The sequence below is a fragment of the Zeus faber genome, assembly GCF_960531495.2.
Source record: "Zeus faber genome assembly, chromosome: 17".
Taxonomy (NCBI): domain Eukaryota; kingdom Metazoa; phylum Chordata; class Actinopteri; order Zeiformes; family Zeidae; genus Zeus; species Zeus faber.
The window spans coordinates 24,714,191-24,739,577 of record NC_137204.1 but is presented as its reverse complement, the minus strand read 5'-3'; the positions used below and the strand labels follow the sequence as shown (position 1 = coordinate 24,739,577).

General features: G+C 43.9%; 3 protein-coding genes across 6 annotated transcripts in view; 2 read left to right on the top strand and 1 right to left on the bottom strand.

The window, feature by feature from the left end:
* Positions 1–709: 709 nt before the first annotated feature.
* On the bottom strand, positions 710–4,381 carry tmem203 (transmembrane protein 203). 2 transcript variants are annotated; one of them, XR_013844620.1, is made up of 3 exons: positions 4,293–4,381; positions 2,483–3,202; positions 710–2,247 (listed from the first exon to the last, which is right to left on the bottom strand). XR_013844620.1 is itself a non-coding variant. In XM_080018116.1 (2 exons), the coding sequence occupies exon 2, from the start codon at positions 2,958–2,960 to the stop codon at positions 2,544–2,546; it is 417 nt and encodes a 138-aa protein (XP_079874242.1). In that variant the 5' UTR covers positions 2,961–3,202; positions 4,293–4,381; the 3' UTR covers positions 710–2,543. The 2 variants fall into 2 exon arrangements, 1 of the variants encoding a protein (XP_079874242.1); XM_080018116.1 differs by having other exon boundaries at positions 710–3,202.
* Positions 4,379–12,194, top strand: alad (aminolevulinate dehydratase). 3 transcript variants are annotated; one of them, XM_080018114.1, is made up of 12 exons: positions 4,379–4,493; positions 5,462–5,589; positions 5,913–5,963; positions 6,964–7,060; positions 7,760–7,895; positions 8,011–8,094; positions 8,189–8,277; positions 8,680–8,735; positions 8,964–9,051; positions 11,006–11,092; positions 11,378–11,507; positions 11,834–12,194. In XM_080018114.1, the coding sequence occupies exons 2-12, from the start codon at positions 5,471–5,473 to the stop codon at positions 11,890–11,892; spliced, it is 996 nt and encodes a 331-aa protein (XP_079874240.1). In that variant the 5' UTR covers positions 4,379–4,493; positions 5,462–5,470; the 3' UTR covers positions 11,893–12,194. The 3 variants fall into 3 exon arrangements, with proteins under 3 accessions (XP_079874240.1, XP_079874239.1, XP_079874241.1); XM_080018113.1 differs by having other exon boundaries at positions 4,380–4,505; XM_080018115.1 differs by lacking the exon at positions 4,379–4,493 and adding an exon at positions 4,504–4,554.
* A 1,316-nt stretch (positions 12,195–13,510) lies between these two features.
* The window catches only part of npr2 (natriuretic peptide receptor 2), a 65,348-nt gene continuing 53,471 nt past the window's right edge, over positions 13,511–25,387 (top strand). Inside the window, exons 1-2 of the mRNA XM_080017549.1 lie at positions 13,511–14,540; positions 22,823–23,004. Coding sequence (XP_079873675.1) covers positions 13,808–14,540; positions 22,823–23,004 — 915 coding nt within the window. The 5' untranslated portion in view covers positions 13,511–13,807. The remainder of the gene's footprint in view (positions 14,541–22,822; positions 23,005–25,387) is intronic.

Below are 25,387 nucleotides of genomic sequence, written 5' to 3'. Positions count from 1 at the left end.
ACCAGATAAGGCTACGTTAAGGCTTAGCAACATAACTACTTACATACACTGATCAAACACAACATTATAACCACTCGTTCCAGTGGCACCTGTCAAGGGGTGGGATATATTTGGCAGCAAGTGAACAGTCAGTTCTCGGAGTTGATGTGTTGGAAGCAGGAAAAATGGGCAAACGTAAGGATCTGGGCAGCTTTGACAAGCACCAAATTGTGATGGCTAGACGACTGGGTCAGAGCATCTCCAAAACAACAGGTCTTGTGGGGTGTTCCCGGTATGCAGTGGTTACTACCTCCCAAAAGTGGTCCAAGGAAGGACAGCCGGTGAACTGGCAACAGGGTCATGGGTGCCCAAGGCTCATTGATGCACGTGGGGAGTGACGTCTAGCCCGTCTGGTCCAATTCCACAGAAGAGCTACTGAAGCACAACTTGCTGAAAAAAGTTAATGCTGCTATGATAGAAAAGTGTCAGGACACAGTGCGTCACAGCTTGCTGTGTATCAGGCTGAGTAGCTTTAGACAGGTCTGTGTCCATTTGGACCCCTGTCCGCCGCTGAAAGCTCCTACAATGGGCATGTGAGCGGCAGAACTGGACCATGGAGTAATGGAAGAAGGCCTGTTTTGTAGGGGGACGGTAGCTCAGGAGGTAGAGCTGGTCATCTAGTAATCTAAAGGTTGCTGGTTCGATCCCAGGCTCCTCCTGCTACCAGGCTGTAGTGTCCTTGAGCAAGACACTTAACCCTCATTGCTCCTGATGGCTGCGTCCGTCGGTGTTTGAATAATTGTAAGTCACTTTGGATAAAAGCGTCTGCTAAATGGCGAAATGTAAATGTAAATGTTCAGATGAATCACGTTTTCTTCTACATCATGTGGATGGTCGGGGTTAGGTTCCAATCTGATGGAGCGTCTATGGGATTACAGACATTATATACACACTTATTTAACGTAGGAACTAGTTAACCCAATCCTTGTTGCACTGAGATTTATAATCAAGTGGTTGCCTAGTGGAGATTTGAGGATTCACTGTGTGTACCCTTGTCTAAATATAAGGGGTATGTGGACAGTGGAAGGGATTTCCCTCATTTTCAAATCCCAGTGTTGACAGGTATGTGCCAGACCAAAGTTTTCATGACTGCACATGGTAAGTAATGATGGTTTATTTACATATATACACACACACACACACACACACACACACAAGTGAGAGAAAGGGTACTAAAAAGAGGGAAATGAAAAAATAAATAATGAGCACATATTAAATTACAGTCTCTCACGTCTCACAAAATTACTTTAAAAACAACAAAAACAATTAAACACGTGCTGAATACGTGCAGTTCATGTATAGCCCAGGATTAAAACAGCTTAAGCACATCACATACTGCACAAATACACAGCAGGGTTTGGGGTGGGCTCCTGCACAGCGTGGACATTCCCTTGATTCCTTCCACGTCAGGATATTAGGGAAAGCACGAGGGCCGTCACCTTATTGTCCTGACCACTGTCCAACTCTCTCGGTTCATAGGCTTGGATAATTTCTGCGCCATGAAGGTGAACAACAGTGCCAGCAACAGGTATGAAGGTAATGCACAAGTACATTTTCAAAAAATGCTGGTGAAGCAACAGCCCTATCAACGCCAGTCGACTCCTTAGGCTCCATCGAGAGCTCAATGAGTTCTCCATTTCATCACTATCTTTGAGGCGTCACCCACTGATTGCTTTCTATGTAGTGTGTGTGTTGTATATGTGCAACTAAAAACACACCGGAACAAATTTCCTCTTGACTCATTGGCTGAACATTGCTTTACAAACAAGTTCTACAGTGGTTGTGATTCACAAGATACCATTGACCGTACAAATCTCAACAGTTGGTTCCATCTCACACCGAGCCCTAATAGGGACCTATTCCTCTCTGATAATGGCTGTGACTCTGGGCTGGGACCACTTTCACTCAGTTCCAATTCAAATTAACTTGCTTAAAAAGATATTCTTTGCATAGACCACTCTTGATATCTGTGGAAATACATTCGATTTTCTAAATTGTTAAGAAAAGAAAAAAAAAAAAAAAAAAAAAAAAAAGGACACCCGCATATCGCACAATCCTGAAACAGATGCAGCGTGCAGTGGGCGGTGAGAAACTTTTTTTCAGACAACAAAGGATTTCTCTTGAAAATAGATTGGAGAGTGAATAGATTGTCCTCACATTATCTTCCTGTTTTTCGGTCCTCGCTACCTGCTCTGGAGAGAGTCCCTTCTGCAATCAAAGCAAAAAAATTAAAACCTTTTTTATCTCCATTGTCTCATGCTTCATTTTGATTTGAATTGAGTCAGTATAATTCATACGACCGGCTGTGGGGAAAAAAAAAGAAAATATTATCAAGCAATGTTTGTTGCCGAGTTAAAAGTAAAAATGTGTTTTTAATATTGAGCGAACCAGCATTGGCAATGGGGCAAAGGGACAGATCACACCAGCATAATGCTTTAAATACCCAGATTGCTGATCAGAGTTCTACCAGATTCTATGCGGTCGACTAGAAGGTCCTCCTGTCCTCAGTTGACGCGGCAGGCCCGGATCATCAGCAGCTGCAGGAGGATGAAAAGCGGCGAGACGATGAGGCCGAACCAGAGGTCTCTGGCCTGCTCCTGCTCTGCCAGCTTCTGACACAGCAGCACCTCGCACACCAGCTTCAGACTGAGCACCGTCAGAACCCAGAGCAGACGCAGCACCGCCAGGCGCTTCTCCTTCTCCTGGTACAGCCGGATGGACACGATGGCCGTGAAGTACGTGCTGAGGCCGTCGGCCGCAAACAGCGGGACGAACACCAGCCACCAGCTGAGCGCGGGGGTGAACAAGTCGGCCTGCAGCGCCACCAGCATGCTGAAGACCAGGAGGGCCGCCAGGTGGAGGAAGAGCTCAAAGGTGGCGAAGCCCAGCCACTGCACCAGCTCCCTCAGGGAGAACAGCATCGTGGAAGAGGAACGGGCGAGGGCCACGCACGTCTCGAACCCTGGGGACGGAGCGCGGCCACAGCAGCGCTGGCCGGGGTGGGGGGTGTCCCGAACCGAGGCGTCGGGGCCACGTTGGACAGGAAGGCACCGGGGAGCTACTGCAGGGGCGACCACGGGTGCTCTCCGTTTACATCTTTGACTCTGCCACGCGAAGCGGGGAGTCAGCTGGAACCAATCGGAATCCCCATCAGGCCTCTCACCTTCAGCAAAAGAGACGTAGAAAACATGATAATGAAGACAACTGTGAAACGGCACCTCTGACAGCAACGACGGACAACACAACCTTACATCCAACGGGTCAGGGGAGACACCTCACAGGCTGACCAGGCGCCCCGGTTGCTCCAGGAGAGCCCTGGCTTAAACTCGACACCCCAAGTCCGAGGGAACGTGTGGCATTTCTTAAACAGTTCTCGGTTTTATCAGAGTTTTTGATGGCGTTTCATTGTTGTCGCCAACTACCAATGTTTGCTAATATGACACATGCCAATACAAATCCAATCCAAACTGTTATGCTGATGTGAGTTTACAAAATGTGAATTGGTATTTACCACAAATTGATTGGTATTTAACTAATATACTCACGCCTACTGCAGAGGTTGATGTAAATAACTTGTAATATATCGAATATTATTAAATGTATTGTCATGAATATGCAGGTGTGATTAATACAGTTAAATACAATTCAACAACCCGATCACCCTGCATCTATGACAGGACAACACTCCCCACGCCCCTTACAGACAGCTCCTTACAGACAGACAGACAGCACCTTACAGACAGACAGACAGCGCCTTACATACAGGAAGACAGCCCTTTACATACAGACGGACAGCTCCTTACAGACAGACAGCACCTTACAGACAGACAGACAGCGCCTTACATACAGGAAGACAGCCCTTTACAGACAGACAGACAGCCCCTCACAGACCGAGGCAATACACAACACACCTTTACTCAGAGACATGTCCAGTAGCACCTCATTAGCCTCGGTAACCAACAGCAAATGCACCAATGTGTTCACACTTCTGTAGACAACGACAAGCACATACATCCCATAATCCCCAAAACGCTCTATTTCCGACAGAAACCCCGAGCGTCAGCGTTGCCCAAACAAGAGAAGTTGGTTCTCGCCGCAGCCACCGTAGCCTGCCGAGTAGCTATGACACGGAATCACGGTCAGCTTCCCCGACCGGGAGCGTAAACGCACAGCACCGCCCGTGTACAGCCGGTGCTGTGCAACCTGCTCAATGTTACCGCAGCGACGTTGTCGGTTTTTCTTCAATGTTTTACCTGATTCGTCTTTTTCTTGTGTGTGTGTGTGTGTCGATCAAAGCCGCCGCGGCAGAGGACAGAGCTGGCGAGGAGCTCTCGGCTTCCGGTTGTTCCCGTTATTTGGGAACTATCGCGAGGTCGCGGCGACGATCGCGTTCTACGGTGGCCGAGCGGGAGCAGTCGACGCAGCGCGGAAGGAGCCCGGACACACTTCCAAGGGTAGCGCGCGGGGTGCGTCAATATTAATGGGGCTCCGACGAGTAACTATGAAAGTATCGAGGTTATTTATTGTCACTTCAGTGTTTTCAGCTTATCAAATGCACTTCAGTGTGTTTCAGTGTTGATAATTGCGTGGTGCAGCGATGGCACCCGATAGCCTTCGCGAGTTGCTCCAGTTGTGGAGTTTGACAGCGCAGTTTATACGTCATGCGTTTACTAATCGTACTATTTACGAATAACGTCTTCCCACGTGTACTTTATGGTTACTTTTCTAAATCTAGTGTTTAACGGGTCCATAGTTTGCTTTCGCTGTTGGTGTAGCTTGTTAATTCAGAACGACATTTGGCATCAGGGCATGTCTGCGGATGCTCAAAAAGTCTTGAAATGTCTTCAGTTCAGTCCTAAGGCTTTGTGCCTTTAGGTTTTTACAGGTTCTGGGTCTTTAAAAACATTCAATAGTCTTGCATTTTAATTTAAGAGGTCTCAATTTCAATAGGAAATAAACTGTCTGGTTTATCTATACCTAGTTTTGTCATAATTAGGGAAATTATTCTGTAAAAGAGTAAGTCACGATTCTCATATATATATATATATATATATATATAATATATATAAAATACACTTATAACACTTTGCCTGAAATTCTTTATGGAATAACAGGATGATTTGTTAAAAAAAATCAGTCTTTCAACTGTCTGATACCCGCAGACACCCTGAAAACCTTCATTAAAATGTCTAAAAACTCTGCATCGCAGCTCAGAAAAGCCATTCCAGTGCAGGGAAATCCACTTGCCTGTTTTCTGTCAACTCGAGTTAGAAAAGCAGCCTCACGCATGCCTGGGCAGTTTGAAACGTTTATTTAGTCCGATCTCAACAGAGATGTGGGGGATGGGGGGGGGGGATCACCCAGCCAGGCCCAGTGTCACTGTATGCTACTTAAACCTCCCTCTTCTGCCCTTTTCCCACAGCAATTCAAAATGCAGACGCCCATCGAGTCGGTCCTTCACAGCGGTTATTTCCACCCGACGCTGAGATACTGGCAGACCTGCGCCTCGGATTTAAGACCCGAAAACCTCATCTACCCAATTTTTATCACGTGAGTATCTGCACGACATTACATTGTTGAGGTCCACCCCTAAAATAATTGATCAATCAAAAATGGTACGAAAAACATCCCAAAAGAATGTCTCTCTCTCACAAAGTTATTGTAATTGTACAGGTTTCAACCCTACTAAGATAATAATAATAATAATAATAATAATAATAATAATAATCAGTCTAGGGAATTTGCCAATGCATTCGTCCATTGTTCACTGGACTAAAAATAAAGGGTCGAATGTCATTCACCGAATTAGGAAGATCCAAAGTCATTGATCCTTGAGGGTGTTCATTTTCTATCGTATTGTTTTTGTTTTATAGAGACAATCCAGATGCAGTGGAGCCCATCGGCAGCCTTCCAGGTCAGGCCAGGTAAGAATAATTACATGGACTTAAGGTTAGAGAGATGATGGATGGATGGATGGATGGATGGATGGATGGATAGATAGATAGATAGATAGATAGATGATATGTAAATGATGGATGGATAGATAGATAGCTAGATAGCAGTGTCTCAGCAGCTCTCATAAAAGTAGTAGCAACATAATAACAAAGCAATACAAGAAAATATGAAAAATAAAATAGCAATATATATAGAAAAAAATGGGAAAATATAGAATTAACTTAACAGTTAACACTATCACAAATATGGCAATATACACCAAGCCTAGTGATAAGCAGCAAACACAAGTGAAAGATAAAAATGAAATATGGGCGTACAATAATGTATGAAATAAACAGTGAAGCAGAAAGATGAACATAAGATGTAAAAGGTGATGGTACAGCAAACCTGATATTAAATATAATAAGCCTTAAACAGTAAACAACATTTTTGTCAATAAGCCTATTAACCAATCTTCTTTTCCCGACTCTACTAATCCACCACCACCGGGGGATTAGTACGAGTACGGGGGAACTAGAAACCGACATGTGAAGAAATGCCTCCATTATAACAGTTTTGTTTTTATAGAGTTTAAATAAAATCACAAAAAAGCAGATTAGTGACACTGTGGTAACGCCAAACACTTGGCATTATCTTGAGAGGCATTAGAGTCCCATTGTGGTGGCGTCAGATAAAACCCACTAGGCAGGGTGGAGCTGGGGCCAGAGCCACACGGAGATAAGAGGAGAATCCGTTGCTCTTTTCTCCGTCACAAAACCGCCCACCCTCCACCCTCCACAGTTTTGATCCAGTAATTGGATGCATTTCAGGACCAGCAAATGTATAGGACAGATATTCTCACACGACTCCTTTGCTGATATTATAGACGCCGGGCTTGATTTTAATTTGATGTGATATTCTCAGTAGAAAACGGATAATTTAAGCACATGCACTAATCCCTAAGTTTTATTATCAAATTGTTCTCCGTAGATATGGGGTGAACAAGGTTGCCGACATGCTGCGCCCCCTTGTGGATAACGGCTTAAAGTGTGTGTTGATTTTTGGCGTACCTGCCAAAATAGAGAAGGTAAGCAAACGCTGTGTTTACGGGGATCCACGCTTAAAAATGGTCGATTTGGGGGATTATTGAGGGGATTCATATGATGTACTTGATGTTTTTAGTTTTTGCTCTGTCCTCTGGCTTTTGTTGACCGGTGTTGACACCTCTTGTTTGTCGTAGTAATTGTATTAAGTGCTTGAAAAGTCCTTGGAGAAAAAAACAAGCAATCATTGAAAACCTGTGCTATTCCCCTGGTTTCATTATTCAAATCATAACGTAATAAACATTGATCCAGAATTGCTTTTACCACATAGATGATGCCAGAGAAATTACTTAATTTAATCCAGTGTGGTTGGAAATAGACACTTAGAATGGCAGATGATAATGATGATTTTTTTTTTTTTTATGTTAAATGTGTGTGAGACTGAGATTATATTTTCATTTTAAAAGATCACACTGAAAATTCCGTAGATTTGTTTTCCGTGAAGTCCTTGAAAATGAAAAGATAGTGCCTAAAAAAAGATAGTGCCTATCTTAGTTGTATTAAATTGCATTTAGATGATGATAGTGTCTCGTTGTCAGTTCATACATCACTGATAGAACGCCAACAGCACAGCGTGGTCCCCTCTCCACGAACCAGCGGTAGTTCATAGTTGGGTGTAGGAGCTGGATAATCGACTCACACTTTGCCTCCGTACACACACGCACGTAACCTTGCAACGACAGGACGACAGAGGCTCCGGCGCGGACACGGACGACACACCGGCGGTGCTGGCGGTGAAGAGAATCCGGTCCCTGTTTCCTGGGCTGCTGGTGGCGTGTGACGTCTGCCTGTGTCCGTACACGTCGCACGGCCACTGCGGTCAGTACCACCCCCCCCCTCCACTCTCACAGCGGACGGACGGGTTAGCTTCCTTAATAAGCACGCTGCTCACGTGTGTCTGGACGCTGGTGTGACCGGAGTGCTGGTGTTCCAGGTATTCTGCGGGAGGACGGCTCCCTGGATAACGAGGCCAGCTGCTTGCGTTTGGCGGAGGTGGCGCTGTCGTACGCCAAGGCCGGTGAGTCTGCTGTCGTAATGGATCGAGATGGATCTGGTCTGGAGTGTGCGACTGTAATGTGTGTGTGCGCGCACCTCCTGTCCCCCTCTACAAGGATGCCACATCATCGCCCCCTCCGACATGATGGACGGGCGAGTGAGAGCCATTAAAAACGGACTGATGTCCAACGAATACGGCAACAAGGTGCTCCACCAAAAGGGCTTTTTTGTCTGTCTGTCTGTCTGTCTGTCTGTCTGCCGTGTGACAAATAAAGATTCTTCTCTCTCTATCTGTCTCGTCTGTCTATCTATCTGTCTATATATCTGTCTGTCTGTCTGTGGTGTGACAAAGATTCTTCTCTTATCTGTCTCTCTATCTGTCTGTCTGTCTTATCTATCTATCTCTATGTCTGTCTGTCTAACCCTTGACTTTAACCGGTGTTAGTCGCTCCTGTTCAAAGTTAACATTGGTTGACGACTGAATGACATCATTCAATGTAAAATAAGAAAAAAATAAAACTACCACATTGTTGTCCTCGTGGCACATTTCAAATGAGCTGAAGAAAGGGCTCAGAAGCTTTTCCTCATGGTCACTGTGTTCTTTCAGGTTTCAGTGCTGAGCTACAGTGCCAAGTTTGCCTCCTGTTTCTACGGTCCATTCAGGTCAGTGTGTGTTTCTCAGTCACGTTTCAAACTGCAGTGACCCTGAGGTGCCATGAAAATAGGACGAACCGTGTGTGTGTGTGTGTGTGTGTGTGTGTGTGTGTGTGTGTGTGTGTGTGTGTGTGTGTGTGTGTGTGTGTGTGTGTGTGTGTGTGTGTGTGTGTGTGTGTGTGTGTGTGTGTGTGTGTGTGTGTGCGTGTGTGTGTGCGCGCGTGTGCGTGTGCGCAGGGACGCTGCCCAGTCCAAGCCTGCGTTTGGAGATAGACGCTGCTATCAGCTGCCCCCTGGTGCCCGGGGATTGGCACTGCGTGCTGTGGTGAGAGCAACCTGTGTGTGTGTGTGTGTGTGTGTGTGTGTGTGTGTGAGACATGTTTCATGTTAAAATAGAAGTATGAGACTATCGTTAGTATTTGATTGGTTCTGAAGCCATTAGTGTCGACTTTTTCATCGGTCCATTGCTTCTCTTCCGTCCCTTAACAATTCATCCTGTTAATCATCAGGGCCAATGAGACTGGGAAATGTTTTAATGAACTGGTGCACTGTTACGAGGGAAAATGATCTAATTGCGATTTCTAAGACCAATTTTGCGATTGCTATTTAGTATGCGTTTTGTTTTTTTTAAGTTCCTTATCTTCTGTATTATTCACTAAACACAAGCAATAAACCATTCTATAGTATGGGCAACACAACATTGGATACAGTCAACATATGACTGCTCTTTCCTGTCGGCCACGCCCATGTGTTATGATGAAATAAGAGGAATTGATATGAATAACATATCTTTATTAAACTATTGAAATGTAAAAAGAAAAACCTTCAATCACTGATTTAACTTCAAGACTTGTAATTGTTAGAATCATAAAATGAACATTTGAAAACACATACGCAGTGTTTCAGCACAATTTTTTTTAATTTTTAATATTTTTTTTATAAAAATGTTGCGCGCATACGTCCACATACGTCCTATGAATGAACGTTGTCCGTGCGCTTATGCTCATTAAATTAAAAAAAGATTAAACAAAAACAAAACAAACAGACGCAGTGTTCTGGAAGAGGCTTCTTTTCCATTCTATGGGGCCGCTTTCGAAAATAACACAACAGAGGATAAGGAGCGGAGGAGCAAAGTAAAAGGACCGAGCGGTGTTATTATCCTGGAGAAAGGAACCGTCTCTGCTCCGAGGAGGACACAGCCCGAAAGTTGGTCAAACTGTAGTTTTTTAAAAATTGTAATAGATATTATAATATATGTAAATAATGTAACTATATAATTAAAAAGTGTGTGTGTGTGTGTGTGTGTGTGTGTGTGTGTGTGTGTGTGTGTGTGTGTGTGTGTGTGTGTGTGTGTATGTGTATGTGTGTGTGTGTGTGTGTGTGATATCTAATTAATTTTTTTAAGAATATTTTATATTTAACGTGACTTTTGGCCAATGTTGGCAGCCCTGTTGGTTAGATTGTGTAACATAAAAAAATAATAATAACTAATCGCACAGACTTTGCGATTTGAAAATTGCGTTCATTGTGATGTCGGTTCGGCCCTAACTGTGACTGTCACTTATAAAACTTTATTTTGTCAACTTTTTGCTGATCCTCCTCAAGTGGACACCAGGCACGAAACAAAATGGGGGAGGGGTGGGGTAAAGCTGTCTGTAAGCCGTTCAAGAAGCACCCATCGACTGTTGCCTTCACCCGGATTATCTTAATCGAGTTGTAAGATCGCAACAGGCGCAGCCGGGAAGAGCTGTTTGGGCAGACGGACGACGGTTGCCACGGCGACCGCCGGTAAACACGCACTTTCGGGCGGAATGTGAGAGCGTTTTTATGTGGAGTTTGAAGGATGAAGGAGATAAATATAGAGGCATATTTGGACGGGCGCAGCAACCTAAACGAGGACACATTGAAGAAAGCTCCCGAGAGGGTTTTTCCCGGATGGCAGATCAAGTACGTCCCGTCAATAACCCGACTACGCCACTCGCCAAGTAAACGCTGGTTTTTCAGTAATCACTTTATCACCCCAACCCGAAAATTGAGCTGAATCCAAGAAACTCGTGCATGTGTAAGGCACTGGATGATAAGAGGAGTCATTACGGCGCTGAATGATCAACCCCCGAACCCCAAACCCGGTTTCATGCTTGAATGGTGCTTGAATGGTGCTTGAATCGTATTGATTCTGTGTTGACCTAAACGTTGGTGAAACGGCGGCTTGTGCCAAACTGTTGTGGTGTTTTGGAAATGGTTCTCATCGCCCGGTGACTGTTGTTTATATGAGTCAGGAGCGAGACGTGCGGGAAGGGGCTGACATGCTGATGGTGAAACCTGGACTCCCCTATTTGGACATAGTGAGAGAAGTCAAGGACAAGGTCAGTTTGCTGCTGTTTCGTGCGGACGCATTCGACTTTCGGCTTCACCACAACACCCAAAGCAAGCCATACTTGGAAATGTCTGAATTCATATTTAAATACGACGTGCAGAATGGACTTTTTTTTTTTATCCTCATTCATACTTATTGGGGAATGTTTTTACTAACTTTAATAACCAAATTTCTAATGTTAATTCCTCAAAAACGCAATAAATAATTCAAGGATAATCGTGAAAGTATGTTTTATTTTTTGTTATTATTGTTTTTCTATTTGAATGTGACTTAGCACCCCACCCACCCCCTGGCGGTGTACAACGTGTCCGGGGAGTTTGCCATGCTGTGGCACGGAGCTCAGGCGGGAGCGTTTGACCTGCGAGCTGCCGTCATGGAGACCATGACCTCCTTCCGCAGGGCAGGTGAGAGGGCAAAACATCCCTTTGTACATACTGGATATACTGTTATATAAAATAATGATTATAAAAATAATTTATAATTTTTAGTACCGCATTTAGTACAGTATATGTAATTATTTCTGTTTCCTATTTTGTTGCGTTTTTGGGCTATTTTATCTTTTTTTTTTTTTTTTTTTACTTTTATTTATTTTAATTTAAACTTTAATTTTTAATTTGTACATTATGTTAATAAACTGATTCTGATAATTAGGCCCCCCTGTATCTTATCTATGTAATCTGTCTATCCGGGCGTCATCCATCCATCCATCCATCCCTGTTCTCTGTTGTAGGAGCTGACATCATCATCACCTACTACGCACCGCAGCTGCTGGACTGGCTGAAGGAGTGAGAGGAAGAGGAAGGAGGTACAGGGGATGGAAACATGGACCAAGGATGGATTCATAACGCCAAGCGGGGCTCACAGCTATCCAATGTTTCACTTGTTTTACGGCTGTTCTCGTGATGATATTTCAGTCTTACCCCGTTCAGGGCACGTCGAGTCGGCTCGCGTAAAACAGATCTATCGGTTTTAACTTCCGGATGATTTGCAGCAGATAAATCAAAATGTTGAAAGATGTATCAGTCTATTTGTTTGTTATGCGTTTTGAAGAGTTATATCGTCGAAATAAAAAAATAAAAATAAAAAAAAACGTACACAGCGGGCCTTTTTGTTTTCCTGTCAGTTTACTGACGCTATGTTTGGGCTTCAAATTTTTTTTACTATTTCGCTTATAGAGACCGTTCTATGGTCCAGATACGTCATGTATCCACCTTGGTTGTAGCGTTGTCTGTCGTGGGTCTATTTAGGTGACTTATTATTTGTAACTCAAACAATTCATTGGCCAAATGTCAACATGTACAAAAAAAAAAAACCCCGAAATGAATACCAAGCCTTGACGAGAAATCTATGAATGTACGTATCAGAGCCACTTGGCAAACGCCCGTGTTCTCTGGCATCACCTAAAAGCAGTTGACAAAAAAAAAAAAAACACTTTTCAGGAGACAGCGATCACACATTTAGAGACATATTTCCCATCCCAGTCGCCCGCGCACTATGGGATTTAGCGAGGACGGGGATCACATGGGATCACACATCCTGGGATTCCGTCTCACACCACAGGAGCGGGGGAGGCTGCGGACTTTAGATCAGAATCAAAAGCCTCCTGGTGTTCGAGTCTGATTGCAGGAGATTTCCTCATGACCCTCTTTAGGTCTCGAAAATTTGTCTGAGACTCGAAAATCCCAGCAAAAGTCGTTAGGTGTGTAGTTGGCGTAATCGGGCCATCGTGCTTCTGGGAAGTATTTTAATCGCGCAAAAAAAAAAAAAACACGTCTACCTCATTTGTTTTCAAATCCATTACTGCAAGGGCAAATGGCAAAGTTCTTATTGTCGTGAGGCCAACAAAAAGCTGAAGATAGTGCTGGTTATTTCTAGTACATAGAGAGAGTCACAACAATGAAAATATACATTTACTGTGAAAATACAGTGCAACATTAAATGTGCAAATATACTGCATAAAGAGAATGTACTGTATTCACAAAAGTGATATATTTATATATATATATATATATAAAACTAAATTTATGAGATAAAACAGATTTAAACTAAAGACAATTCAGAACTATGTGAAGTATTTTAAGATCATAAGTAAAAACAACAAAAACATTTGATTCCACAACTTTTTTTGCCTTAACTTTTTTGGAAAACTCTTGTCGACTGAGGTTATTTCAACAGAAAACGGCTTCAATGTCGATGTGCATTTAAAAAAAAAAAAAAAGTATTATTTATTAACCGTAATCGATCGACCGCTGGAACCCCTGGTGTAGTGTCAGTGCCCGGGCGGCAGGGGGCGCCCCGCTGCCGCCGTGAGGCGCCCGGCGGTAGTACGGCGTGACGCGTGGGGGCCGCCCAGAGGCTCCGCGATTTAACTTCCAATCGTCGGGATGGATTCGATCACTCACGGGGAGACTCGAGCCGCATCAGTCCGGGAGCTGCGCCCGAGCGATCGGATCCCGTAGTAAAAAAAAAAAAAACCCAAAACAAAACAACTTAGCGATCCACAGCATAGAAAAAAAAAAAGTACCAAAAGATAAAGCAAATAAAACCAAAAGAAAAGTGGGAAATAAAAAAATCAATCAAGGGAGGACTCGGTGCAGCACTTCGGGATCGGTTATGGACTTTTCCACGGTTGTTTAAAGGAGACACAGGGTCGGGAGTCGGTACCTCCGCCCCCAGCAGACGCGCCGCGACCCGGACCCGGAGCATGCGGCGCCACGGCGGGCTCGGACCGGGCTCCCTCGCCGCGTCCCTCTGCCTCCTCCTGGCCGCCGCCGCCGCCGCCGCCGCCGCCGGACCCCCCGCCCCCGACGAGGCCAACGTCACCGTGGCGGTGATGCTGCCGGACAACCACCACAAGTACCCGTGGGCTCTGCCGCGCGTCCTGCCCGCCCTGCTGCTGGCGCGCGAGGAGCTGCGGCGGCGGCACGGGCTGCGCGTGGGGCGCGCCATGCGCATCCTCAACTTCAGCACCGAGGACCCCGCCGCCGGCTCGTGCGCCGAGAGCAGGGCGCAGGTGGCGGCGGTGGACGCCAAGCTCTACATCCGCCCCGACGCCTTCTTCGGGCCGGGCTGCGTGTACCCGCTGGCCTCCGTGGGCCGCTTCGCGTCGCACTGGAAGCTGCCGCTCGTCACCGCCGGCGGCCCCGCGTACGGCTTCGACAAGCGCGAGGAGTACCGCACCATCGTGCGCGCGGGCCCCTCCACCACCAAACTGGGCGACTTCGCCAACGCGCTGCACGCGCACTTCAACTGGACGTCGCGCGCCGCGGTGGTGTTCCACGACCTGCGGCAGGACGACCGGCCGCACTACTTCCTCTCCGAGGGCATCTTCCTCAACCTCAAGCGGGTGATGAACCTGAGCATCGAGGCGCAGCCCTACCAGAGCCTGTACAAGGACTACCGCGACCTGGTCGCCTTCATGAAGGACAACGGACGGAGTGAGTGCGCGCGCGTGGGGTTGTTGCGGGGGTTTGCGGGGGGTCCGTGCCGAAAAGTGGTCGTCCGCCAAAGAAAAGAAAAAAAAAAAGTGGTTGCAGCGTCTTCCATGTCACCGAAACGTTATTTAGGACTCAAAACGACTTGGTTTCGTTCACAAGGTTTATATTCTTCATATTTTAATATGTTAATATAGATTATATCCCCCTCAGTACCTTTTACCTGTTGAAATGCTTTTTAAAGGGATAAAACCAGCAACTCGTCGTTTTCAAAAAGGGACTGTAGCATCTTCCATGTCACCGAAACGTTATTTAGGACTCAAAATGACTTGGTTTCCTTCACGAGGTTTATATTCTTAATATTTTAATATTTTTAATATTTTAATATTTTTAATATATTTTATATAGATTATATCCCCCTCAGTACCCTTTACCTGTTGAAATGCTTTTTAAAGGGATAAAACCAGCAACTCGTCGTTTTCAAAAAGGGACTGTAGCATCTTCCATGTCACCGAAACGTTATTTAGGACTCAAAATGACTTGGTTTCATTCACAAGGTTTATATTTTAAATTTTTTTAATATTTTAATATTTTAATACAGATTATATCCCCCTCAGTACCTTTTACCTGTTGAAATGCTTTTTAAAGGGACAAAACCAGCAAATCGTCGTTTTCCCCTTGCCAAAAAGTGACTGTAGCATCTTCCATGTCACCGAAACGTTATTTATGACTCAAAATGACTTGGTTTCGTTCACGAGGTTTATATTTTTAATTTTTTAAATATTTTTAATATTTTAATATTTTAATATAGATTATATCCCGCCCAGTCCCTTTTACCTGTTGAAAGGTCTTTAGAGAGACAAAACCAGCAAAACGTCATTTTCCCCTTGCCAAAAAGTGATTGTAGCATCTTCCATGTCACCGAAACGTTATTTAGGACTCAAAACGACTTGGTTTCGTTCACGAGGTTTATATTTTTAATTTTTTAAATATTTAAATATTTTGATATAGATTATATCCCGCCCAGTCCCTTTTTACCTGTTGAAATGCCTTTAGAGGGACAAAACCAGCAACATGTCATTTTCCCCTTGCCAAAAAGAGGTTGTCAAAGAGTGATTGTAGCGTCTTCCATGTCACCGAAACCTTATTTATGACTCAAAATATCTTGGTTACGCTCTTGATGGTTATATTTGACAGATTATAGCCCACCCAGTCTTTTTTAACAGTTGAAATACATTTAAAGAGCCAATACAAGTCATAAAATGAAATTTTGCACTTGCCAAAAAGTGATCGTCAAAAAGTTGTTGCAGCGTCTTCCCTGTCACCGAAACATTGTTTATCCCTCAAAAATACTTGGTTTCATTCACAAGGTTTATATTTCAATATTTTAAAATATATTATATCCCACCCAGTCCCTTTTAACCTGTTGAAATGCATTGAAAGGGCCAATACAACTCATAAAATGCAGTTTTTCACTTGTCAAAAAGCGATTGCAGCATCTTCCTTGTCGCCGAAACATAATCTAAGCGTAAAAATGACTTGGTTTCATTCATGAAGTTTATATTTTAATATTTTAATATTTTAATATAGATTATAGCCCTCCCAGTCCCTTTTACCTGTTGAAATGCTTTTAAAGGGCCAAAACCAGCAACATGTCATTTTCCCCTTGCCAAAAAGTGATCGCTGCATCACTGAAACGTTATTTATGACTCAAAATGACTTGGTTTCACTCTTGATGATTATATTTGACAGATTATAGCCCACCCAGTTCTTTTTAACAGTTGAAATACATTTTAAGGGCCCATACAACTCATAAAATGCAGTCTTGCACTTGTCAAACCATAAAATGCAGTTTTCCCCTTGTCAAAAAGTAATTGCAGCTCCTACCTTGTGATTGAAAGGTTGTTTATGACTCAAAATGTCTTGGTTTCACTCTTAATGGTTATATTGGACGGATTATAACCCACCCTGCGGACGGCAATCAGTTTTTAGTGGATGATCACTTTTTGGCACTTTGGGGAGACTGTTTATTTTATTTCTTTTGTCTTTATTCATAGTCAAACATTTAATTTCATTTAATTTTTATTTAATCTCTTTTCTTTTCCTCTTTGAGCCACGCTGTTCTATCACCTCCTGCTTCAACACCGGGAGGGATTTCCTCCTGCATGGGGGTTAATAGTCAAGACAAGTTTATTACAAAGCGTTTATCTTTATCTCGCCTGCCCTCATCGTGTTTGAACTCAATTTACCTGATATTATCACGTACGATAAGATACTGCTTAGAAAGACTTACTACTATGCCATACAACTACTGCACAATAAAATGCAGGTAAATTGACAGAACAGTGCAGGAGAAAATAGAGATCGAATAAAGTCGATGTACGCATTACGTTAACAGGGGGCGTGACTTGTTTTAATTTGCCTCATCTAATCTCACTTGATCTTATCTTCATTTACCGGATGTAATCTTACCTTGTTCCGCCCCCATCTTATCTTACTCGTAGCCCGTATGGATGTGTGTGTGTCTGGAAGAGGGAATCTGCTTTTTTAAAGCCAGACAAGGTTTGTTCTGTTTTTCCCAGATGGACAGAAATAGTTGCAGGGAGCAGAACAGAGGAATGTTTAGGCTGTGGACAGTCCCCTGCTTTATGGCCGCAGGAGGACCACCTGTGTTTAAAGAGAGAAAGAGAGAGAGAGACAGAGAGAGAGAGAGAGAGAGAGAGAGAGAGAGAGAGAGCTTTTGTGTTCATGTGTGGGTGTGTGTGGAAGTGACAAGTGCACGTGCCTCCTCATATAAACATAATAATAATAATGGCTTTAATTTATAAAGCGCCTGTCAAGGGACCCAAAGTCGCTTTACACACGTACACACACACACACACACACACACACACACACACACACACACACACACACACACACACACACACACACACACACACACACACAGTCACATATAGTCACATAGTGAGGCAATCTGCACACACACACACACATAGTCACATATAGTTATATAGTGAGGATGCCAGACATTGTTCATCAGCGAGGTCATTCCACCTGTACTCTGGAAAGTGATCTAAGCATGTTGCACCCCCCCCCCCGGCTACTTTAAATATACTGTATCTACATTTACAGTTCCAGTTACCAGCTCACAGTCAAAAATAACCGTTTTCCTTTAAATACGATTATCTAGGAAGCGTAGGGCACCGGTGTATTCTCGTGTGCTAGGTGCGGATAGATGCGGAACCTGCAAGATCACATTTGTAACGATCGAGACAACAGAGGACGAGTGCTTTGTGAATATAGAAAATGGTACATGTTTTCACAAGTATGTTTTTGACAAAGAAAGCCTCCGCGTGTTGCCTTTTTGTGGAATCGAGCACTTCTTGTGAATTAGCTAATGAGACGTTACACCCACAGATATCACATACACAATACACAAGTGGCCGTTCCTAGGGGGAGACATGGAAGTGATGGTTGGATGACAGGGCACGGGGATTAGTCAGAGTAGAAATGGGATTTTTGTTACCATGGAACCATGCAAGACATTCCAAAGAACGCAGATTTATAAACATGTTCAAAGTAGGTTAAAAAAGCTAAAAATCAGGTCTAGCTGTGCTCTATAGTAGTGAAGGTATAGTACATAATGTAGACATTTGGAGTATTGGGAACCTGGACGAAACAGTCGATGTCAGAAGAAACAACACAACGCAGGCAGGGTGATATAATCATCCGTTATAATCGAGCGTTTTTTCAGACGTGTTGTGTAATTCACCTTTATTCATCGTGTCGCCCCAATGTTGTCATTCCACTGTAGATACACAGATGAATCCACTAGTCTGAGACTGCATGGACATTATCCTTTCTATATACATGTATGACAAACTGTATATACGACAGTAAAAAAAACAAGAATATGTATTTTATTTTAATGTTATTAAGGAACATCACAGCGCAGAATGGAGCTCCTTGTTGAGCAAGCAGTGAGCGCGGGGTCACGGGGGCGCTAATGGTTTTCTTAGTCAGGGCTTGTCCAGGCTCTGCATTCCCTTTACCTCCGTCCTGACAGATAACGCCCAGGCCTGTCAGCTCCTACCTCACCTGCCGACAATGTTCAAATGGTTAAATGGCTCTCTGGCCGCCGGGCTCTAAGGGGAGGTATAACCGAACCCCGAACCGAACGCTACCCCGAAGCTTTAGTGTTGGATTTATTTATTTTTCCCTCGCTTTGGAATTCCCTGCGTCTTCTGAGAGCTCGGAGATAGATGTTGTGTAGGCGACTCTGTCTCGTGTCAATGAGGTGTCCACCTCGATGCACTCAATTGAACTTACGCCACACGGGAAAAGGGGAGAAAATGCAAAGTGGGTGAAAGGATCAGGTTACGATGCCTTTGTCCGAGTATCTACTGTTGGTTCGGGTTTGCAGGTAATTTGAAAAAGAAGCCCCACTCCCAGTGATTTTGGCGGAAAAAGAGAGGGATTCCTACACAATCCAAGTGAGGAAGTACTTTGGCGTACTTATCCCAAAAAAATATTTTCTATGAAAGCATTTTTGCGTATTCATCAGTGCGAGGCGGTGGACGTGTGTGAGCGTGACAAAACCGTCCCCGTCCTGTCTGAAATAGGGTGACCGGGCGTCCCTCCTAACATCGTACTGCACAGCGTTTCTATTCCCCCTGCGTTGGAGGTCAATCAAACCGCGCCCACGAGGGTCACAGCGCAGGTTGACCTGTGACCGTCTTTGCCACGCCCACCGGGGGAAAACTGGGAAACACCACAAAGTCACAAACTACGCAGATTTAGGCGGAATATGATGGAAACCGCCAGAAAGAAAAGCAAATGCAGCTACAACCAAGACTGGGAAAGTACCGTATTTCCCCAAATATAAACCGCCAGACAAATTATAAATGGGCAACTAATAAATGCATGGGGCGTGGTCTGCATGAACAAACTCAAGCCTGCCTCAAATATGGACCGGGGAAGAAAATGATCGGAGCTGTGGCGCTGGTCCAGTGCGGAGCTCGGCTCCCAAACAAAGCAAATATAAACAGTGTGTTTTTGTTGTAGATGCATTTCATTTACTCCATTTCCTACTGCTGCTTAGCAGATCTCAGATCGCTCCTTGGGGCAAATGCCCCAAGAAGCCCTGAGCGCTCTCGCTCTCCAGCGCTCCAGGCAGGAAGCGGTGCGTTAAAGGCAAACTCAGAAAACGAATTCCCCGTCCGCTACCAACACAAGTGAGACTTTTAGGGTACTGTAGCTACTAGTGATCCCTTTTTTCACCATACATGTGTTTGCACGACATGGCACCTAGACGGAAGTTTAATTTAAAAATTCATAATAAATATGATCAAATATACTTATTAAGCAGAGGTAATTCGATATAAAAGTCTGTCTCTAATACAAGCCTCCTTCCAATAAAGGCCTGGTAGCCTCTGCAGTTGAGGTAAATAAAGGCCCCGGTCACTATTTGAGGAAATTCTGTACTTATAACTCGGTGAAGCCTGTGGAAGGCTATTCTCTGAGTTTTTTCCAAAATGCGCCCGATTTTTTAAATCTTGAACAGAAGGGAACTCGGCGTGAGGCGACACAGTAGAACTGCATGTGAGGCTCACAAAGGGCACAAAGATATTTCGAGCTCAGGTACGGAATACAAATGGTTTTTTTTTTAAGTTAGATAGACATATACAAAAATTTTTTCGACTGCCTCTCAGAATTGGTAACGTGTCCCACATTGTCTCACACAAGCACGCTGTTTTGCCCCACATTCGGTTTGTTGGCATTTGTCCCCCAGGTGTGAAATGGGATTGTACATTTTGTGTGCAGAATAGTGCAAAAATGAAATAAAGGATGCAAGACGACAACTGTAGAAGTCACAATTCTTTTCGTGGCTGAAAGCTTGTACAGGACTTTTGAAGCATGGAACCCAGAGAGGGATTCAGCCCCAGGAGTCAAAGATGACCAGTATTTTTTTGCCGGAACAGAAAATGCGCGGTGGTGCGATAATTGCTTTGCTTTCAAGGCCGAGTGAAAAAAATCTCTGAAACCATCGTCCTCCGCAGTGTTTCTTTTGTGCTCGGCCTGTATCAGGGCTTCGAATGTGAGGGAGTGACTGAGGTAGCAGAAGCAGCATTGTGTCCAACAAACGTAATAAAGCGCATTTCAGAATCTGTTATCACTGAGTTACAACATCAGTAACAAAATATAACTACATATCCCCCGAAAACCTTTGTTACTCACGACAGAATAAAATGGGAGGAAAACTGGGAGTCAGTGATGTTGAAGCCAGTTATCACCAGGTTCGTGGTGGGTGGTCAAGGGTCATATCAGCAGCCAGCTGAGTGTGAACAAACTCTGTGGAGCCGGTGTTCAGAGTTGCCAGGTCCGCGTTTTTTTTTTTTTTTTCCTTTGTCCGCTGGTATGCGGACAATATGCGTCTTACCGAACGTCGAGCCTCTTAAGCTTTCAGCTGATTTCTCTTCCAGACAGCGCTGCACCGTGTGCTGTTCCCGTTTTCCTGTCTTTTTATTTTATGTCTATTTATTTTTGTTTGTTTCCTTGTTGTATACAACCTAACTTTTAAAGAGTTCAGGGACAGTCCCGTTCTGTCCTGTTACAAACAAAAAAAAGCCTTGTGTCCCGAGCCATGTCACAGCGATGCGTTCTGTTGCTATGGGACTTAATTTAGCAAAAACTGAATGTTTTTGTGTTAATACTTTAATTGTGAGTAATTAATCTTTAATATGCAGCCATTTATTATTACTTTTTCTTATCATTTATAATTATTCATTTTGATGACCTGAGGACATTTATTTAGTTGATACATGTTTTATTTAAAATAAGTGCACTGCAGAGACAATGCAGACAATAACATTAGTGTTAAATAAATGTTCATTTAACCTTAGCAATTTTGTTTCTCATTTGTTATTAGTATTAAATTGTTGTATTTTATCAGATGCAAAAAACAACAACAACATGATATCGGCATTATATATATATATCTACACGAGCTAAAACGAGTCACACGCTGCATATATATATATATATATATATATATATATATATATATATATATATAACGATTCCAAAATACCCTGAAAATGAAGAGTTGTAGAGAGTCGTAGCGGAGTGGCAGGCCCCTCGGAGGCGAGAAAAAAGCGGCAGCCTTTTTTTTTTTCCGAGGCAGCTCCCAATGTGTAGAAAATTGCCCTGAACAACTTGTTGTGGTTTTCGTATTAGTGTGAGCAGATAGGACGGCGGTTCTGTTTCTGAGTGTGTTTTGCTTGGGCGGTTTGGCACGGCTCTTGACGAGCGGTGTCGGAGGCGATGAGAGCCGGGGTTCTGCGCAGTGCTTCGCCGTGACGCGTGAGGAAGTGGTAGCAGCGCTCGGGCCTCGGTCACAATGCAGTCAACACCCACAGCGCCGGGCGGGGAAGACAGGCCGTGCGGTCAGGCAGTGCGGTACGAGCACAATGGGGGAGGCCAAAGGTTCGATTCCGCGTCCTTCCGGTGTGTCCTTGAGCAATGCGTAGATTCCACTGCCCGATAACGCCAGCGGCTGTGTGCTTTCTCTGGATGAAAGGCTGCAGGTGAAATGCCTGTAACTTTAAGTGTGAGTGAGAACGAAGAGAATTTAATTGAACGGAATTGTGGAGGAAAAGGGTATTGAGCGGCCGAAGGTGGGTTTCCATAGCAGCAAAATGAAGAAGAGCCTAAGAGGTCTAAAGAGAATAAGTGCTCTGATTGTGCATAGGTGAACAAGGAGTTACATTATCTTTTTTAAATTATTATTTTTATATGTTTTATACGGCCACAAAATAGTCCAGGTTGCAAAGAGTTATATGAAATTGTCTGGGATAAGTTTTGCTTTTGTGCAACAGAGGCGCTCACTTGGAACGAATATCTTAATATACACTATATATAAACTCATTTATGTTTGGGTTACGGTTAATATTTTCCTCACTACTGCATTTGCCGTAAAACACTGTTCTATAAATGTCTGATATTATAACAAATTTTATTCAAGCAAATACATATCCTTTCAAGCCTTCCAACAAATAAAAGGTTAAGCCTGTATTTCCCCAAAACTCCCCAGAGTCAAATGGTTACCTTCAAATACACAACACATACTACATTACGTAATGCCAAATCCTCTCGTGAAGGGAGCTTAAAAAGAACATTGGTTTTATGAAGTGCGTCGAAGGCGAGGCAGGTTTATTACCGTTTGTTTTTTGTTTTTTTTAACCCACTTTCACTCCGAACCTCTTCTCCCTTCCCGTGCGTAGTTGTGTACATCTGCGGCCCGCTGGACACCTTCCTGAGCATCATGAAGCTGTTCCAGAGCGAGATCCTCGACCCCGAGAACTACGCCATCTTCTACCTGGACGTGTTCGCAGAGAGCCTGACGGAAAGCAAGCCCTGGCAGAACTCCGACTCCGACTGGGCCGACCCCATTAAAGTCTTCAAGGTACGGTGTACTTCACAACGAATTAACCCTCGATTAACTTGGTGAAATGGAGTGGAGCTATGGAGATGGTGCTCAGCTATTACTCTGACTTGAATAAGCCGGGTTCAGACAATGACAAAAACTGTCATGTTTTAACCCGGATTATCTTAATGGAGTTAAACTCGAAATAGGCGCAGACGCGACCCGATGAACAGACCTGGATTTCTCCTCGGTCGTTCCATTTATCGTGGTGTGTAAACCCCCTCCGCTGCAGATATCTGACCCGGAAAGGGTTGTCTGGGCAGATAAACAACGGTCACCGTGGCAACCGCTGGCAAACACGCGCACTTTTGGACGGGAAACAAGAGTATTTGTGTAGAGTTTGATGAGGTGCAAGAACCCAAATGGAGACATACTCAGGAAAGTGCAAGTGCAAGTAGAGCAAGTACTTCCCGTCAATAATGCATGTAAACACCTTAATCACATGTAAACACCTTAATTGAATTACTGAAGGCATCGTTTTTTATTTCCTCATGGAAATATCCCATCCTCTCTGTCTTCATTTAGCCTGTTGCCTATTGTTTTATCATCATTCATATTTCTGTTGCAATTCCTTACAACAAACTGTGTGGCGGGGCTCGACAGTCACGGTTGCCCTGTTGCCCTCGGCAAACAGATTGTTGGCAACCATTTTGTGGCCTCTTGTTGCCCCCTTTGGTGCGGTGACCCATTTTAGCATTTTTAATTATTATTTTTTTATCCGTCTGAGAGAACATCCGCGATCAATTAACTAGAGCACAGCTCTGATATGAGAACTAAGACGGGGACACGGATCTAGTCTGTGGTTGAAAGCTCTCCAAATCCAGAAGCGAAGCTGCGTTTCACGGGCTCGGAAAACTGTAACGTGTGTCGGAAGTGATGATGAAATGATGATGAAAACTAACCTTAAAACTAGGTGTGAAAATTCATTTTAGTTAAAACTAGACTGATTTTTTTTTTAAAACAAACTGAAATTATCTTGTGTACTTGTGTAACGAAAATAAAATAAAATAAATTCTGGAAATGTCTTTAGTTTTGCAACGGAAAGATGCAAATTTGAATTGACCATCTTAACTAAAATGAAGGAAGGAATCTCTGTCCGTATGTCTTTCTATTATCCTCACAACCGCTCATCCGATCTACTTCACGTTTGGTGGGTGTATCCCTGGGGACCCAAGGACGTGTAGTGTCGAACTTGGTGAAATTCGGACACGCGACGCGTGTAAATCATCTTTCAATAAACGGCGAGCCAGCAGGGGGCGGGGCTTCAGGGCTCTGGGACTGAGTCACAAAGAGCGTCTTTCCCTGGTGCGTGACTTTAACCAGCAATTTAATTTTAATTCCATTGTGGAACACAGGACTGAATCCTTGATATTTTGTTGAAGTGTGCCATTGCAATGTCTCAGAAAGTCTTTTGAGCATGCGGCATGCGCTAGTTGTTAACCACGAGGAGAGAAACTGGACTGTTGAGATTGTTATTGTCGGTGTGAGCATGCACTGTTCATGTGGGTGTGAGAGAGACGGAGACCCAGGCTAAGTGTGATCAGACCAAATCTCCTTCATCCACGTGACGTACGATTCGATTACAATCCAGGCTGACACTTGTTTATTACACAGTACAAATGACGTGCAAATATTATCCTTTCATTACCAAGCTACAAGGGAATAATATCCACCAAAGATGACATAATTTAACGTTCAAAATAAAAAATACCTCTTGTAAAAGTTACGTAACCAGTCTTGCCACCCGTCCCTTAAAATAAAGGATTGTCCTTGTTGAAGAAACATAAAATGTGTTCCTTATTTTATAGATCTTTAAGGGACGTTTTTCACCAAAAGAATGGCTGAATCATGAACAATTACGCAGTGGTTCGGGCGCCATTGAGAGCGTATTTTCCCTCCTATTGGCTATCGCCCATCGCTGCTCATTTGGATAAACGTTGAAATCTGCTCAACTTTCCTTGTCGCTGTAGTAGTTGTTTTAGTAGTATTGTTAGGCTCACTGACTCAGACCAGAGGTGAACCCAAGAGGACAACGCAGGGGAGCAGGTTAATGTTCACAAAGCAGGGGTTTATTAGAACAAACAGACCAGGGTCATGAAAGCCAGGATATTGGTCAGCGAAGGCAAAAAAGTCAGGGAGGGAGCAGGCAGAGAATCCCAATCTGTACGACAGGCAGGTGATCAAAAACCGGGGAATCAACGAGGTATTAGCGAGATCACTGGACGGCACACTGGAACGCTCAGCCTAAGCAAAGAGACAATCTGGCACCGGACCGGATCTGGATCTGAAACGACAGGAGAGTTACTGACAAGACCAGACTAACCAAAATGAGTAGACCAAAGAATGTTGATCTCAGTGAGGG